General features: G+C 50.5%; 1 protein-coding gene across 8 annotated transcripts in view; it reads left to right on the top strand.

Annotated features, from left to right (window-relative positions):
• The window catches only part of LOC115203214 (myosin-binding protein C, cardiac-type), a 50,809-nt gene that overhangs the window by 1,562 nt on the left and 33,124 nt on the right, over positions 1 to 16,123 (top strand). For 4 of the 8 annotated variants that reach the window (XM_029767672.1, XM_029767667.1, XM_029767668.1 and 1 more), the window contains exons 2-9: positions 8,670 to 8,999; positions 11,507 to 11,680; positions 11,979 to 12,056; positions 12,213 to 12,361; positions 12,558 to 12,675; positions 12,860 to 12,908; positions 15,731 to 15,790; positions 15,937 to 15,939. In XM_029767672.1, coding sequence (XP_029623532.1) covers positions 8,670 to 8,999; positions 11,507 to 11,680; positions 11,979 to 12,056; positions 12,213 to 12,361; positions 12,558 to 12,675; positions 12,860 to 12,908; positions 15,731 to 15,790; positions 15,937 to 15,939 — 961 coding nt within the window. The remainder of the gene's footprint in view (positions 1 to 8,669; positions 9,000 to 11,506; positions 11,681 to 11,978; positions 12,057 to 12,212; positions 12,362 to 12,557; positions 12,676 to 12,859; positions 12,909 to 15,730; positions 15,791 to 15,936; positions 15,940 to 16,123) is intronic. The other 4 variants (XM_029767671.1, XM_029767673.1, XM_029767674.1 and 1 more) reach the window with 4 other exon arrangements.

Raw genomic sequence — 16,123 nt, forward strand, 5'->3', positions numbered from 1 at the left:
GGTTGATGGAGGCCACTGTGTTCTTGGGGACCTTCAATGCTGCAGAAATGTTTTGGTACCCTTCCCCAGATCTGTGCCTCAACACAATCCTGTCTCGGAGCTCTACGGACAATTCCTTCAACCTCATGGTGTCACGACTGATTTGGACTGGCGGATAGGCGGAATCAAATGCAGGAGACAGAGGTGCTGGAGGTGAGTGTCTTTTAATATAACTGACACACACAAACGCCGAAAAGCACAGGGCGCTATACAAAGTTCCAGTATTTTGAACTGCGCCCATAAAACACAAACTATAATTACAATGCGCAAGGAGCGCAGCCGGTAAATCGCTCGACAAAACTGTCGGTAACACAATGTAGACAATAAACAATCCCGCACAAAATCCCAACTGAAAACACACATTAAATAAGTCCCCACTAATGACATACACAAAACAGGTGCGGAACAGACAGACAAAACTAAACGACACAGAAACAATGATCGGTGGCAGCTAATAGGCCGGCGACGACGACCGCCGAGCGCCGCCCGACCGAGGAGGGGCGCCACTCTCGTTGGAACCTGTGACAGTACCCCTCCCCTGACGAGCCGCGCGCCGACGCCGGCCTCGGGGACGGCCCGGAGGGCGAGGCGCCGGCCGATCCGGTCGGCGACGGTGGAAGTCCAGCAGCATAGAGGGGTCCAGAACGTCCGCCGCCGGAACCCAGCACCTCTCCTCCGGACCGTACCCCTCCCAGTCCACGAGGTACTGCAGGCCCCCTACCCGACGTCGGGAGTCCAGGATGGCTCGGACTGTGTACGCCGGGCTCCCCCCGATGTCCAGGGGGGGCGGGGGGGCCTCCAGCACCTCACTGTCCTGCAGCGGACCAGCTACCACCGGCCTGAGGAGAGACACATGAAACGAGGGGTTAATACGGTAATACGAAGGAAGTTGTAACCTGTAACACACCTCGTTTATCCTCCTCAGGACTTTGAACGGCCCCACAAACCGCGGACCCAGCTTCCGGCAGGGCAGGCGGAGAGGCAGGTTCCGGGTCGAGAGCCAGACTCTATCCCCCGGGTTAAACACGGGGGCGTCACTGCGGTGGCGGTCAGCGCTCTCCTTGTGCCGTTCGCTCGCCCTCCTTAAACATTCCTGGACCGTGCTCCAGGTCTCCTGAGAGCGCTTCACCCATGCCTCCACCGCAGGAGCCTCTGTCTGTCTCTGTTGCCATGGCACCAGGACCGGCTGATAACCCAGCACCACCTGGAAGGGTGACAGATTAGTGGAGGAGTGGCGCTGAGAGTTCTGGGCCATCTCAGCCCATGGCACGAACTGCGCCCACTCCCCTGGCCGGTCCTGGCAATACGACCGCAGGAACCTGCCCACATCCTGGTTGATGCGCTCTACCTGCCCATTACTCTCGGGGTGGAACCCCGAGGTCAGGCTGACCGAGACCCCCAGCCTCTCCATAAACGATTTCCATACCCTGGATGTAAACTGGGGACCCCGATCAGATACGATGTCCTCGGGCACCCCATAGTGCCGGAAGACGTGAGTGAACAGGGCCTCCGCGGTCTGCAGGGCCGTAGGAAGACCGGGCAAAGGGAGCAGACGGCAGGACTTAGAGAACCTGTCCACAACGACCAGGATCGCCGTGTTCCCCTGAGACGGCGGGAGATCCGTAAGGAAATCCACCGAGAGGTGAGTCCATGGCCGCTGTGGAACAGGGAGGGGCTGTAATTTCCCTCGAGGTAGGTGCCTAGGAGCCTTACACTGAGCGCATACTGAACAGGACGAGACATAACGCCGGACATCCTCAGCCAAGGTGGGCCACCAGTACCTCCCCTTCAGGCCCCGCACTGTCCGTTCCACCCCAGGATGACCCGAGGAGGGTAGAGTATGGGACCATCGGATCAGGCGATCGCGAACACCAAGCGGAACGTATTTCAGGCCCACGGGACACTGCGGTGGAGTAGGTTCTGACCGACCCGCCCGCTCGATGTCCGCATCCACCTCCCATACCACCGGTGCCACCAGACAGGAGGCGGGAAGTATGGGAGTAGGATCGATGGTCCGCTCCTCGGTGTCGTAGAGACGCGACAGTGCGTCAGCCTTCCGGTTCCGGGAACCTGGAATGTACGAGAGAGTGAAGTTAAACCTCGTGAAAAACATGGCCCACCTTGCCTGACGGGGATTAAGCCTCCTCGCTGCCCGAATATACTCCAGGTTACGGTGGTCGGTCCAGATGAGAAAAGGGTGACGTGCCCCCTCAAGCCAATGTCTCCACACCGTCAAAGCCCTGACCACGGCTAACAGCTCCCGGTCCCCCACATCATAATTGCGCTCCGCCGGGCTCAGCTTCTTAGAAAAGAACGCGCATGGGCGGAGCTTCGGTGGAACGCCCGAACGCTGCGAAAGCACAGCTCCTACCCCAGCCTCGGACGCTTCCACCTCCACTATAAATGGCAAAGAGGGGTCCGGATGCACCAGGACAGGTGCATTGGTGAACAGAACCTTCAGACGATGGAAGGCTCTGTCCGCCTCTGCTGACCATCGTAGCCGCACCGGCCCCCCTTTCATCAGTGAGGTAATGGGAGCTGCCACCTGGCCAAAACCCCGGATAAACCTCCGATAATAATTAGCGAACCCCAAGAACCGCTGCACCTCCTTCACAGTGGCTGGGGTTGGCCAATTACGCACAGCCGTCACGCGGTCACACTCCACCTCCACCCCCGAGGTGGAAATGCGATATCCTAGAAATGAGACGGCTCTTTTGAAGAACTCACATTTCTCAGCCTTGACGTATAGGTTATGCTCCAGCAGCCGCCCAAGCACTCTACGCACCAGGGACACATGCTCGGCGCGTGTGGCGGAGCAGATCAGGATGTCATCGATGTACACCACCACACCCTGCCCGAGCATGTCCCTAAGGACCTCGTCCACAAAGGATTGGAAGACAGCGGGAGCATTCTTTAACCCATACGGCATGACGAGGTACTCATAATGGCCCGATGTGGTACTAAATGCGGTTTTCCACTCGTCTCCATCTCGGATACGCACCAAGTTATACGCACTCCTGAGATCCAATTTCGTGAAGAAGCGCGCCCCGTGAAATGACTCCACTGCCGTAGCAATGAGAGGTAGCGGGTAACTGAAACCCACTGTGATAGCATTTAGACCTCTATAGTCAATGCACGGGCGCAGACCTCCCTCCTTCTTCTTCACGAAAAAGAAGCTCGAGGAGACGGGGGATTTAGAGGGCCGAATGTATCCCTGTCTCAAGGACTCAGTGACGTATGTATCCATAGCCACTGTCTCCTCCTGAGACAGAGGATACACGTGACTCCTCGGAAGGGTCGCGTCGGCCTGGAGGTTTATCGCACAATCCCCTCGTCGATGGGGTGGTAATAGAGTCGCCTTCGTCTTACTGAAGGCGATAGCCAAATCGGCATACTCTGAGGGAATGTGCACGGTGGAGACTTGGTCTGGACTCTCCACCGTAGTCGCACCGATGGAAACTCCTATGCACCTACCTGAGCACTCCCTCGACCACCCCGTAAGAGCCCTCTGTCTCCACGAAATCTGGGGGTTGTGTGTGGCTAGCCAGGGGATTCCCAGTACCACTGGGAACGCTGGGGAGTCAATGATGAACAGGCTGATACGCTCCACATGACCCCCCCACGTCTGCATAACCAGTGGCACGGTGACCTCCCCTACTTGGCCTGACCCTAGCGGTCGACTATCTAGGGCGTGCACAGGGAAGGGGTGGTCCAGCTGAACCCGGGGAATCCCTAACCTCTCAGCTAACCCATGGTCCATAAAACTCCCAGCTGCACCTGAATCGACTAGCGCCTTATACTGGAAGTGAGGGGAAAAATTAGGAAAACAAACGGAGGTGTACAAGTGGTCGACAGGGGGCTCTGGGTGTGGTTGGTGCGGACTCACCTGGGGGGCCGAAGCAGTGCTCTGCCTGCCCTCCGAACTCCCGGAGGGACCTCTCCAGCACCGGTCCACAGTGTGTCCTCTGCGTCCACATCGGGTGCAGGAGAGACCCCCACCTCCGGTCCTCCTCGGTGCAGCCCCCCCTATCTCCATGGGCTGTGGAGCGGGAGGACTGGTAGGTGGAACGAACAGGCCCCGACTGGAACGTCCCCGGGCAGCCAGCAGGTTGTCCAATCTAATGGACAAATCCACCAGTTGGTCCAGAGTGGAGGTGTTGTCCCTACATGCCAGCTCCCGGCGGACGTCCTCACGAAGGCTGCACCTATAGTGGTCTATTAGGGCCCGCTCGTTCCACCCCGATCCAGCGGCGAGAGTCCGGAATTCCAACGCGAAATCCTGAGCGGTCCTCGTCTCCTGTCTCAAATGGAATAGGAGCTCACCCGCCGCCCTGCCCTCCGGGGGATGATCGAAAACCGCCCGGAAGCGGCGGGTGAACTCAGGGTAGTCACCCCGGGCCGAGTCTGGACCATCCCAGACCGCATTGGCCCATTCCAGGGCTCGACCCGTGAGACACGAGACGAGGACGCTCACCCTCTCTTCGTCGGAGGGAGGTGGGCGGACGGTCGCCAGGTACAGTTCCAGTTGGAGGAGGAACCCCTTGCACCCAGCGGCCGTCCCATCGAACTCCCTGGGAGGTGAAATCCGGATCCCGCTGGCACCCGCTTCAGTGGATGTAGGTAGGGGCGCAGGGTGAGGGACCGGAACTGGTCCTGCTGGGGAGGCACTTCTCTCCCATCTCTCCAACCGGGCCAACACCTGATCCATGGCCGAGCCTAGGCGGTGGAGGAGGCCGGCATGCTGGGAGACCTGCTCAGCCATGGATGGCGCTTCTGCTCCTGCTGACTCCATCAGTTTTCAGGTGCGGGATTCTGTCACGACTGATTTGGACTGGCGGATAGGCGGAATCAAATGCAGGAGACAGAGGTGCTGGAGGTGAGTGTCTTTCAATATAACTGACACACACAAACGCCGAAAAGCACAGGGCGCTATACAAAGTTCCAGTATTTTGAACTGCGCCCATAAAACACAAACTATAATTACAATGCGCAAGGAGCGCAGCCGGTAAATCGCTCGACAAAACTGTCGGTAACACAATGTAGACAATAAACAATCCCGCACAAAATCCCAACTGAAAACACACATTAAATAAGTCCCCACTAATGACATACACAAAACAGGTGCGGAACAGACAGACAAAACTAAACGACACAGAAACAATGATCGGTGGCAGCTAATAGGCCGGCGACGACGACCGCCGAGCGCCGCCCGACCGAGGAGGGGCGCCACTCTCGTTGGAACCTGTGACACATGGCTTGGTTTTTGCTCTGACATACACGTTCATCTGTGGGACCTTACATAGACAGGTGTGTGCCTTTCCCATTCATGTCCAATCAATTGAATTTGCCACAGGTGGACTCCAGTCAAGTTTTCGTACCATCTCAAGGATGATCAATTTCGAGTGTCATAACCAAGGGTCTGAATCCTTATTTTACATTTTTTTTATACATTTTCAAAGATTTCTAAAAACCTGTTTTCGCATTGTCATTATGGGGTATTGTGTGTAGATTGATGAGGGGAAAAAATGATTGAATACATTTTAGAATAAGACTGTTGTCACGTCCTGACCTGTATAAGGGGTTATTTGTTATTGTAGTTTGGTCAGGACGTGGCAGGGTGTGTTTGTTTAGAGTGTTTCGTGGTTTGTTGGGCTATGTTCTGTTTTAAGAGGGGAGTTTGTTGAGAGTGTTTCGGGGTTTGTTGGGTTATGTTCTTGTTAGTTTATTTCTTTGTTAGTTCTAGTATGTCTATTTCTATGTGGTGTTTGTTGGGTTGACCTTCAATTGGAAGCAGCTGCTCCTAGTTGCTTCTAATTGAAGGTCCAATTTAAGAGGGGTGTTTTTTCTATGGGATTTTGTGGGTAGTTGTTTCGTGTATAGCTGTATGCCTTACAGGACTGTTTGTCGTCGTTGTTTTTGTATATGTGTGTTTTGTTTTGGTTTTCCTTCTTTCTGCCAATAAAAAAGAAGATGAGTATACAGACTCCCGCTGCAGTTTGGTCCACTTTATACGACGCCCGTGACAGAACTACCCACCACAAACGGACCAAGCAGCGGGCCCAGGAGGAGCAAGGATCCTGGGCCAGGGAAAGAAGGGAGCAGCACCAGGAATGGAGCAAGCAGCGCGCTCGTGAGGTGATGGCATCCTGGTCACTGGAGGTATTAGATGCAAGGATAGACTGGACGTGGGAACAACTACTGGACCATTGTAACAGCCTGCCTGGGAAGCAGGTGGCGGTGGAGAGGCAGCCCCAATAAAAAATGTTGGGGGGGCACACGGGAAGATTGGCTAGGTCAGGCGGTTGACCTAAGCCAACTCCCCGTGCTTATTATGGGGAGCGTGTGGAGAGGAGAGCGCCGGTGCATGCAGAAGTGCGCACGATCTCTCCCATACGCACGCACAGTCCGGTGCGAGCGATCCCAGCCCCTCGCAAGTGCCGTGCTAGAGTGGGCATCCAGCCTGGAAGGAGGATGCCTGCGCAACACATCTGGCCACCAGTGCGCCTCCTAGGCCCAGGCTACCCTACGCCTGCTCTACGCACGGCAGCCATAAGGCATCTGCACAGCCCAGTTTGCCCTGTGCAAGCACTCCGCTTGTGCAGGGCTACTATTACCATCCAGCCAGGACGGGTTGTGCAGAAGGTGCGCTCCAGACCTCCAGTGCCTACACATGGCCTGATGTATCCAGTTCCTGCTCCTCGCACTAGCCCTGAGGTGCGTGTCTCTAGTCTGGCGCCTCCAAAGCCAGCACCACGCACCAGGCCTCCAGTGCGTCAGCCCAGTCCAGTACGTCCTGTTCCCGCTCCTCGCACTAGCCTTGGGGTGCGTGTCCCCAGTCTGGTACCTCCAGTACCAGCCCCACGCACCAGGCCTCCAGTACGTCAGCCCAGTCCAGTACGTCCTGCTCCTGCTCCTCGCACTATCCCTGTGGTGCGTGTAAATAGTCTGCCGTCTCCAAAGCCAGCCCCACGCATCAGGCTTTCAGTGCGCAGTCCCCGTCCAGAGCTTCCGACGACAGTACCCCGTCCAGAGCTTCCGACGACAGTACCCCGTCCAGAGCTTCCGGCGACAGTACCCCGTCCAGAGCTTCCGGCGACAGTACCCCGTCCAGAGCTTCCCGCGACAGTACCCCGTCCAGAGCTTCCGGCGACAGTACCCCGTCCAGAGCTTCTGGCGACAGTACCCCGTCCAGAGCTTCCGGCGGCAGTTCCCCGTCCAGAGCTTCCGGCGACAGTTCCCCGTCCAGTGCTTCCGGCGACGTCCTACAGTCCGGAACCGAGAGAGACGTCCTACAGTCCGGAACCGAGAGAGACGGCCTACAGTCCGGAACCGAGAGAGACGGCCTACAGTCCTGAACCGAGAGAGACGGCCTACAGTCCTGAACCGAGAGAGACGGCCTACTGTCCGGAACCGAGAGAGACGGCCTACTGTCCGGAACCGAGAGAGACGGCCTACTGTCCGGAACCGAGAGAGACGGCCTACTGTCCGGAACCGAGAGAGACGGCCTACTGTCCGGAACCGAGAGAGACGGCCTACTGTCCGGAACTGTCCGGAACTGAGAGAGACGGCCTACAGTCCGGAACTGAGAGAGTCGCTCTACAGTCCGGAACCGGCGCAGCCAGAGTCGCCCTCCAGTCCGGAGTTCCCAGAGTCGCCCGCCAGCCCGAGGTCTCCAGCGACGCGCCTCAGCCCGAGGTCTTCAGCGATGCGCCTTAGTCCAGAGACTTCGGGAGGGGTAATATATAATAACCAGTTAGCGGGGGTGGACAGGTTAGGTTGGGGAGTAAGGCCGGAGCCTGAGCCACCTCTGTAGTAGGAGGTTGGGGGGGGGGGTGAAGCACAAGAACCGTCGGTGACGGTGGCCACCCTCCCTTCCCTCCCTTTAGTTTGGGATTATTTTTGTTTTGGGTTTATTTTTGTGTTTTTGTTTAAGGTGCATCCGGGGTCTGCACCTTTGGGGGTGGGGGTGGGGGGGCGTACTGTCACGTCCTGACCTGTATAAGGGGTTATTTGTTATTGTAGTTTGGTCAGGACGTGGCAGGGGTGTGTTTGTTTAGAGTGTTTCGGGGTTTGTTGGGTTATGTTCTTGTTAGTTTATTTCTTTGTTAGTTCTAGTATGTCTATTTCTATGTGGTGTTTGTTGGGTTGACCTTCAATTGGAAGCAGCTGCTCCTAGTTGCTTCTAATTGAAGGTCCTATTTAAGAGGGGTGTTTTTTCTATGGGATTTTGTGGGTAGTTGTTTCGTGTATAGCTGTATGCCTTACAGGACTGTTTGTCGTCGTTGTTTTTGTATACGTGTGTTTTGTTTTGGTTTTCCTTCTTTCTGCCAATAAAAAAGAAGATGAGTATACAGACTCCCGCTGCATTTTGGTCCACTTTATACAACGCCCGTGACAGCTGTAATGTAACAAAATGTGGAAAAAAGAAAGTGGTCTGAATATTTTCTGGATGCACTGTATAACCTTATTTGTAATTTGTCTGAAGAGCTTTCATTTGATAATGGAACTACTATGGTGTATCATCATAGTGCACTTCAAAGGTTTAACATCACAATTTACTGCAAAAATCCATGACAAACTGGGCATCTTAAACGGAATTCTTTCATTCTGACTCATCCCTCCCTCTCCAGTCTCAGCATTTGCCAAGAAACCAAAGACTCAGGTGGCAGAGGAAGGGGCAACAGTGGTTTTTGAGACAGAGACAGAGAAGCCTGATGCGAAGGTGAGATGGCAGAGCAACACAAAGGACCTTGCCTCTGGCGACAAGTATATGATCAAGGCAGATGGAAACAAGCACTCACTTACCATCCAAGCAGTCACCAAGGAGGATGGCACTGCCTATGCAGTGATTGCCGGAGGGTCAAAAGTCAAGTTTGACCTTAAGGTGAAGGAGAAAGAAGTCATGGAGGAAGTCAAATTGGAAGTGAAGGAGGAAGTGAAGAAGGAAGTGAAGAAGGAAGGTGGGAGTCTATTAGGCTGTAGACCTTTGTCCAGAGCCATACTCACGTATGAGCGCAGTGTGAGGAGCGCCGAGCACAGAGGCCACCAAACACCATAAACATGTTTGTTGAACACTGAGCACTGTTTGTTGCACTGCTGGTTGTTATCACCTTCAATCACAGTCTGTTTTAGACAATTACTCAGTATGTTTCATTTCATCAAGCACAGAGCACAGTGTGTACTGTAACATTACCTACACAGTTGATCACACAGCAACCCTTTCAGCCTGGCAGTAGGAACTGTGTGTGGTTGGATAAAATGCCTGGGGTCAGAGAGAGAGAGTGGCTGTGGAGAGCTCAGACTTGGAGCAGCTCCAGCCTGTCCAGTGCTGCTGTGATTCACATCAAACCCTCTCTGATGACCTTCACCCTGGCCTGACACAAACAGATTGTTTCCTCATGAGTAACCACAGCAGCAAGTGCTCAGGATAGATAGTCACAAGAGGCATCTGACACGAGATAACACAGTGCATATGGAAACTTGATCCGTTCAAAGTTGATAAATGGAAATATTTGCAAGATAAGCGTAGACAAATGTGTAAAATAGGGACCTTGTAACAGTGGTATGGGCAGAAATGTTGCAAGAGGCAGGTGGGTTCAGGTGCAGAAGTTATGCTTGTATTTATGTCAATGGTGATCCAGACATTCAATTGACAATATTGACAAAGTAATCCAAATAGATATTTCCAAACTTCTCATAACACTTATAATAAAAAAGAAAATGCCTAGAGGCAGGCAAATCTGTCTACTCCAGACTCAGGTTGGGGTATAACAGGCTCACATCAGCCTCCTAACAATTACCGAAACTGCCCCCCAAAAAATAAAATAAACAAACAAGCGATTATATTTTCTTAGCTCCCCCTGGGACATACCTCTGTCAAAATGATAGTTAACCCATAACTGGTCATGTAAAATGCATTTTCATTAATTAGCCTACAGTGTGGAATAATAGTCTAAAGCAGACATAATAATCATCAGAACTTATTTAATTCATAGTCGAGTCATTCATAATATTGACGTCCTCGCAGGAAGGCCACCTACAACTATTAGAACGCACCCGCACACAAATACATTACAGATAGGCCCACTCAGAGCCATCTAGCAAAAGATTGTATATTATATTGACAAGATAGTCAATTGACCGCTCCAACAATGGAAATACATGTCCTTTAAAGATGGAAGGATGAGGTGAGATCAGGTGGGACCATTCTAGCCAATGAGAGGGAAGATACTTGTATGAACAACAGGCCATAGAGATATACTGTATATCTGTGCCATTATAGCGTCTGTGACCATCTGGGCAGCACCATTGAGGCTATCTCCATTTTAAAGTAAACAATTGTCTTCTTCTTCATTGGCTGATTGCTCCCAACTCTTAGGAATCCCCACCCAGTTGACTAATTTAAAATGGTGGAACCCTCATTGACAATGTCCTTGTTAAAATGGGTTATATCCATGATGAGACCTCTATCTATCTCTATGACAACAGGCACAACTCTGATATAAAGTTGTTTTTTTCAAAGTTGCCGAAATGCCATGTGCATTCACTTATATCAGTGCATTTCGTAACAACCTAACCATTCCAGAACTTCTATTCAATCAAATAAGCCTCACGTAGCAAATTAGCCATTCCATTTTTTGTTGACCAAATTCAACACTCTCTCATTGACTACTGCACATTTGAAACAGATGGGGAGCGCCATGGACAAACAGCAAACAAACACTTTTTATGGAAATAAAATTATCTCTTGCCTTGTGAGTCTTGCAAAAGTTCATATGCGCTATAAACATTGTGCCCACTCAGAGGTGAGGAAATAGTCAATGAAATGCAACAACATATCGTAGGCATACCAAACATGAATCAAAATGTGTGCAATGTTGCAAAAAACGGTAAGGGAATGACATTTTGTAATGCTAGCGATTACTGTACGTTTATGTGTAACATAGATTTGGCAAACATGTTTATCAATTTGGGAAAACAACATCAAACATGTGCCTACGGAAACAAAGCGCTCTCAAATGTTCAGACATTTTATGAGTTAAGAGAACAACCGCATAGGCTAAGCTTAGCCACAAAATGTAACCCCTCGAGCATCCCATTGGTTCCTGCATGATGCCCCCCCTCGATCATCTCATTGGTTCCTGCATGAATGCCCCTCCAAGCATGCCATCTTCCTGCTTGTGTGACACTTTTGATATTGTGGATTTCCCAGGATTGTCTATGCAATTAAAATGTGAGTCAAGTGGAATTAAAGAACTATCTGAGTTTTTCGGGGGTCCACCACCAAAGAACATCCAGCCAACTTGTCACAACTGTGGGAAGCATTGGAGTCAACATGGGCCTGGGGGGGTATGCAACTCAGTATTCAGAAGGTGTTCCTAATGTTTTGTAGACTCAGTGTATATGGCCTACAGTCCGAGAAACATTCAGTTCTATTAGTCTCTCATTGTAAATTGTTTGTTACCAGAGGAAGCCCAGGGTGGAGCAGGGGACCCAGGAGCTCCAGATCTAGCTGCTACAGACACTTTAGCTCCAGAGGAGGCCCCAGCCCCAGCAGAGACCCCTGCAGCAGCGGACACTACACCAGTAGCACCTCAGCCAGGTGCCAATATACAGGCACATGACACTCCAGGATTTGATGGTTAGATCAATGTTTACAGATTGTTTCCACCGATCCTTTGAGCTACTGGATACACGCTTGTGGTGATGTTGTAGGGTCACAATGCATGACAATGGAGACATTGTAATATACTTCACTGAAAAACGTGTGCACTGCACTTGCCAGTATCACAATTTAGCTTTGTATCAGCCTTCACAGAGCTTCTGTGAAGAAAAAAACCCCAACAAAAAACAGATGGTATAACTATCCTTGGTAGTTTACTTGCTCCCGGCTTCTCCCTAGCTCTGTCCTGTTTAACATTTTCCTGTTCCCTTCCCAGAAAGTCAAGCCCCTGACACGAAGACAGACCTCACAGGCCTGTTTACAGAGAAACCCCAGAGTGGGGAGGTTGCTGTGGGTGAGTGACACCATTACATTTTAGTCATTTAGCAGACTCTCTCATCCAGAGTAACTTAGTGAGGAACAGCACCCCAGAGATCATAGTCATTCATGCAAGCAATTCATAAAGATGTTATGGGCATGTCAAGGCATGTTTCCCTACTGTTGTGTCCAGGTGAGAACATTAATTTTGTGGCTAAAGTGAATGCTGCTTCACTGCTGAAGAAGCCCACCATCAAATGGTTTAAGGGGAAGTGGATGGACCTGGCTAGCAAGTCTGGAAAGAGCCTGCAGCTCAAGGAGCTTTATGATCGTAACTCTAAGGTTAGACTTTTGTCCCATACATGAGCATGTTACATACTGTTGTCACCAATGTACAGTTCTGAACATCATGATACAAGAACAGGTTGGACACTGCAATGAGCTGTTAAACCTAGAGATCGCCTTGCAAAAGACTTCAGAGGTTTTATGGTTTTGGCTGACATTATTATTACCAGGAATTTTTGGCCTTTGTTTTCAGGTCTACACCTTTGAGATGCAGATCATTGCAGCCAAGCCCAGTTTCGCTGGAGCTTACAGGTGTGAGGTGTCATCCCGGGACAAGTTCGACAGCTGCAACTTTGACCTAACTGTGCATGGTGGGTGCTCTCTCACACAGTACAATCACTAGGGGCAGATTAACAGAAACTACAATTGTTCTTATTTTCTCCTTAGTGCCTTTCTTGCTAAAGCATACAGTAAATATCAGTTATTTTTTATAGTACCTGTGGTATAAAAATCAATGATAGAGAAGAGATAACTGATTATTCTATCATGTTTCAGAGGCCCGGGCTGTGGAAGGGTTTGACATCAGGGCAGCTTTCAGGCGCACGTAAGCTCAAACATTTCTTTCTTTCTGTGTGTGTGTGTGTGTGTGTGTGTGTGTGTGTGTGTGGGTGTGTGTGTGTGTGGGTGTGTGTGTGTGTGTTTGTGTGTGTGAGTGTGTGTGTGTGTGTGTGTGTGTGTGTGTGTGTGTGGGGGGGGGGGTGTGTGTGTGTGGGTGTGTGTGTTTGTGTGTGTGAGTGTGTGTGTGTGTGTCTTTGTGTGTGTGTGTGTGTGTGTGTGTGTGTGTGTGTGTGTGTCACAGGTGGTTGGTGGCACCTTAATTGGGGAGAACGGGCTCAAGGTAATGGATGGAGCTGAATAAATGGAATGGTATCAAATACATCAAACACATGGTTTGATGCCATTCCATTCTCTCTGTTCCATGAGCCATCCTCCCCTCAGCAGCCTCTACTGGTGTGTGTGTGTTTGTGTGTGTGCGTGTGCGAAAGTGAGAAGGATTGAAGGAAAAGTATATCAAGTTATTATTTAGCAAGCTGTATCAACAAAACAACACAAATCAACTTTGTACAATGGTATTAACTAAAGCATTTTTCAACAGCCCCAAACTAGCAGTCTGTGCATATTGTTGGATGGTTATTTAAATGCTTCTCTTTTTTGTATACAGTATGTGCCAATACACAATAAGTAAATGGGGTGTAATAGTATCTATACAGTCCTTTGGATATGTGAGAGAAATAACTATCTGGCAATGCCAACTTGTCAGGAGTGGAGCTGCTAAGAAGAGAAGTGGACCATCAGGAAGGTCGTGAGAGTTTGCTGCAACATTGGGGGTTCATATCCAAACACTGGGGCCTCTGATTACCAAAAAGACTTCAGGGAAAGCTTTTCAGTCTCACTTTTCTCTGCTTTCCTTTTGGGTCAAACAGAGCCAGTTTCTGGAAATATGTAACTTCCTCGCTGAACTTTGAGAAGACAGCTATGGTGTGAAAGAGAGAGGGTTTGACCTAACTCATCTTTTAAAGAGACCACCTTAGATGTTAAATCCACTGGGTCATCCTTTAGCTTGACAGCGTGAACACTGTCATTGTGTCAACTTTGACAGAACCAGCTTCTGGTCTGGAGGTGAGAGAGTACAATAGGCTGGTTTTACAAGCAGCTTAACAGCACACCAACTTTATATGTCACTCAAACTCTCTCTCTGATCTACCACAGGGTCTTTATCAAAACAGTGGAGCCAGCTGCACAAACATTGAGCCGAAGGAGTGAGTTTTTGGTCTTGCCCCTGGTTTGATGGAATTGAAAGTGCCAGGATGTGTTAAGACACACAGGCTTTTCTGTGGCACTGGTTCTCCAGGGCTGTCGGATGAGAGATATCACTGGAGGAAGCCACTGCCGTGTGTTGTAATTCTACCACATAAACCACCAGGCCCTTGTTTAATCCTGATCGCTTCAGAGATCAGAGGAAGGAGATAAACACTTCCAGCCGCATATAAAACTGCTGTCCTCTCCCTGAGATCCCTCATCCCATTGATCAGTGTAGAATACAGATTTCATGGGGATTTTGACCAGGTGCTGGCATTCACCTTGAGTGCTTTGTTTTTTGATTGGAAGATTGTTGCTTCTCATGGTTACGCTAGTACAGGGTAAGCATCTATCTCTCCAACCAAACATCTGTCCATCCATTCTGTCTTTTATTCTTCTGTCTTTTCATTCATGCAACCACCCCTCATCCATCCACCCCTCATCTATCACCCCTCATCCATCCACCCCTCATCTATCACCCCTCATCCATCCACCCCTCATCTATCACCCCTCATCCATCCACCCCTCATCCATCCACCCCTCATCCATCCACCCCTCATCTATCACCCCTCATCCATCCACCCCTCATCTATCACCCCTCATCCATCCACCCCTCATCTATCACCCCTCATCCATCCACCCCTCATCTATCACCCCTCATCCATCCACCCCTCATCTATCACCCCTCATCCATCCACCCCTCATCCATCCACCCCTCATCCATCCACCCCTCATCTATCACCCCTCATCCATCCACCCCTCATCTATCACCCCTCATCCATCCACCCCTCATCCATCCACCCCTCATCTATCACCCCTCATCCATCCACCCCTCATCTATCACCCCTCATCCATCCACCCCTCATCCATCCACCCCTCATCCATCCACCCCTCATCTATCACCCCTCATCCATCCACCCCTCATCTATCACCCCTCATCCATCCACCCCTCATCCATCCACCCCTCATCTATCACCCCTCATCCATCCACCCCTCATCTATCACCCCTCATCTATCCATCCATCCATTGATCATCATCTTTCTTTCTGCCAGAAAAGACAGTCTGTCTGTCTCTATCCGTCTATATTATACTATACTTCCAGTGCATCCCAAAGTTCTCTTTGTTTCTTACCCCTTCAAATATCTACCAGCTCCTTGCATTCCACCTTGAAAAAATGTCAAGACCCTTTCTGCACTGTCTGTAATTGTCCCCCATTATGAAATCGGGGAGGGGACTGTGGATTTGTCTCTGTCCGTTCCTTCGTACGTTAGTCACACGCGATATCTCAGACAGCACTAGCCTGATTTTGAAAAAATGTGGGTGAATGATACATCTTGCCACAGAGATCCGACATTTACAAAATGACACTGATTCGTCCAAGGCAGGAGCTATAGTAATTAACTGAAAATTGGCCCCAGGTGGCATCATTCGTGGTGGACAACATGTTTGCTGTTGTTTTCAAGGGTGCTGCTCATCTCTTATGGTGATGATGATAACCAAACTGTCAGAATACATTGCTTTGATAGGGTACTGACATTGTGTTATTGGCGCTGATATTTCTACAGCAGTGTGGATGGAAGTGAGGAAGCAGGAGAGTTGGACTTCAGTGCCTTGTTGAAGAAAAGGTGAGTGTGAATTATCTCTGATTATTTCAGAACAAAAAGTAACATCATTATTTTCCAAATCAGTAAGCTTGTTTCTCTTGGGCATGTTATCTCATTGTGTCCATCTCTCTTTGTCACCCCCCCTTCCCCTCCCCTCCTCTATTCAGAGAGTAAGTGACTACTACTAGTTTACCCAACAGATTGGATTAATGGAAATGTTTTCCCAGTTACTTTTTCACTAACCTGAAGACGAGGTCAGTCTTGCTGCCTACTCACAATGCATCTTGAGTCCTCCTGCTAATCTCACACTGGTCCCAGACTACTTCTGCCTTGCACCCTCACACACCTCATGCC

Source organism: Salmo trutta, chromosome 12 (assembly GCF_901001165.1).
Source record: "Salmo trutta chromosome 12, fSalTru1.1, whole genome shotgun sequence".
Classification (NCBI taxonomy): Eukaryota; Metazoa; Chordata; class Actinopteri; order Salmoniformes; family Salmonidae; genus Salmo; species Salmo trutta.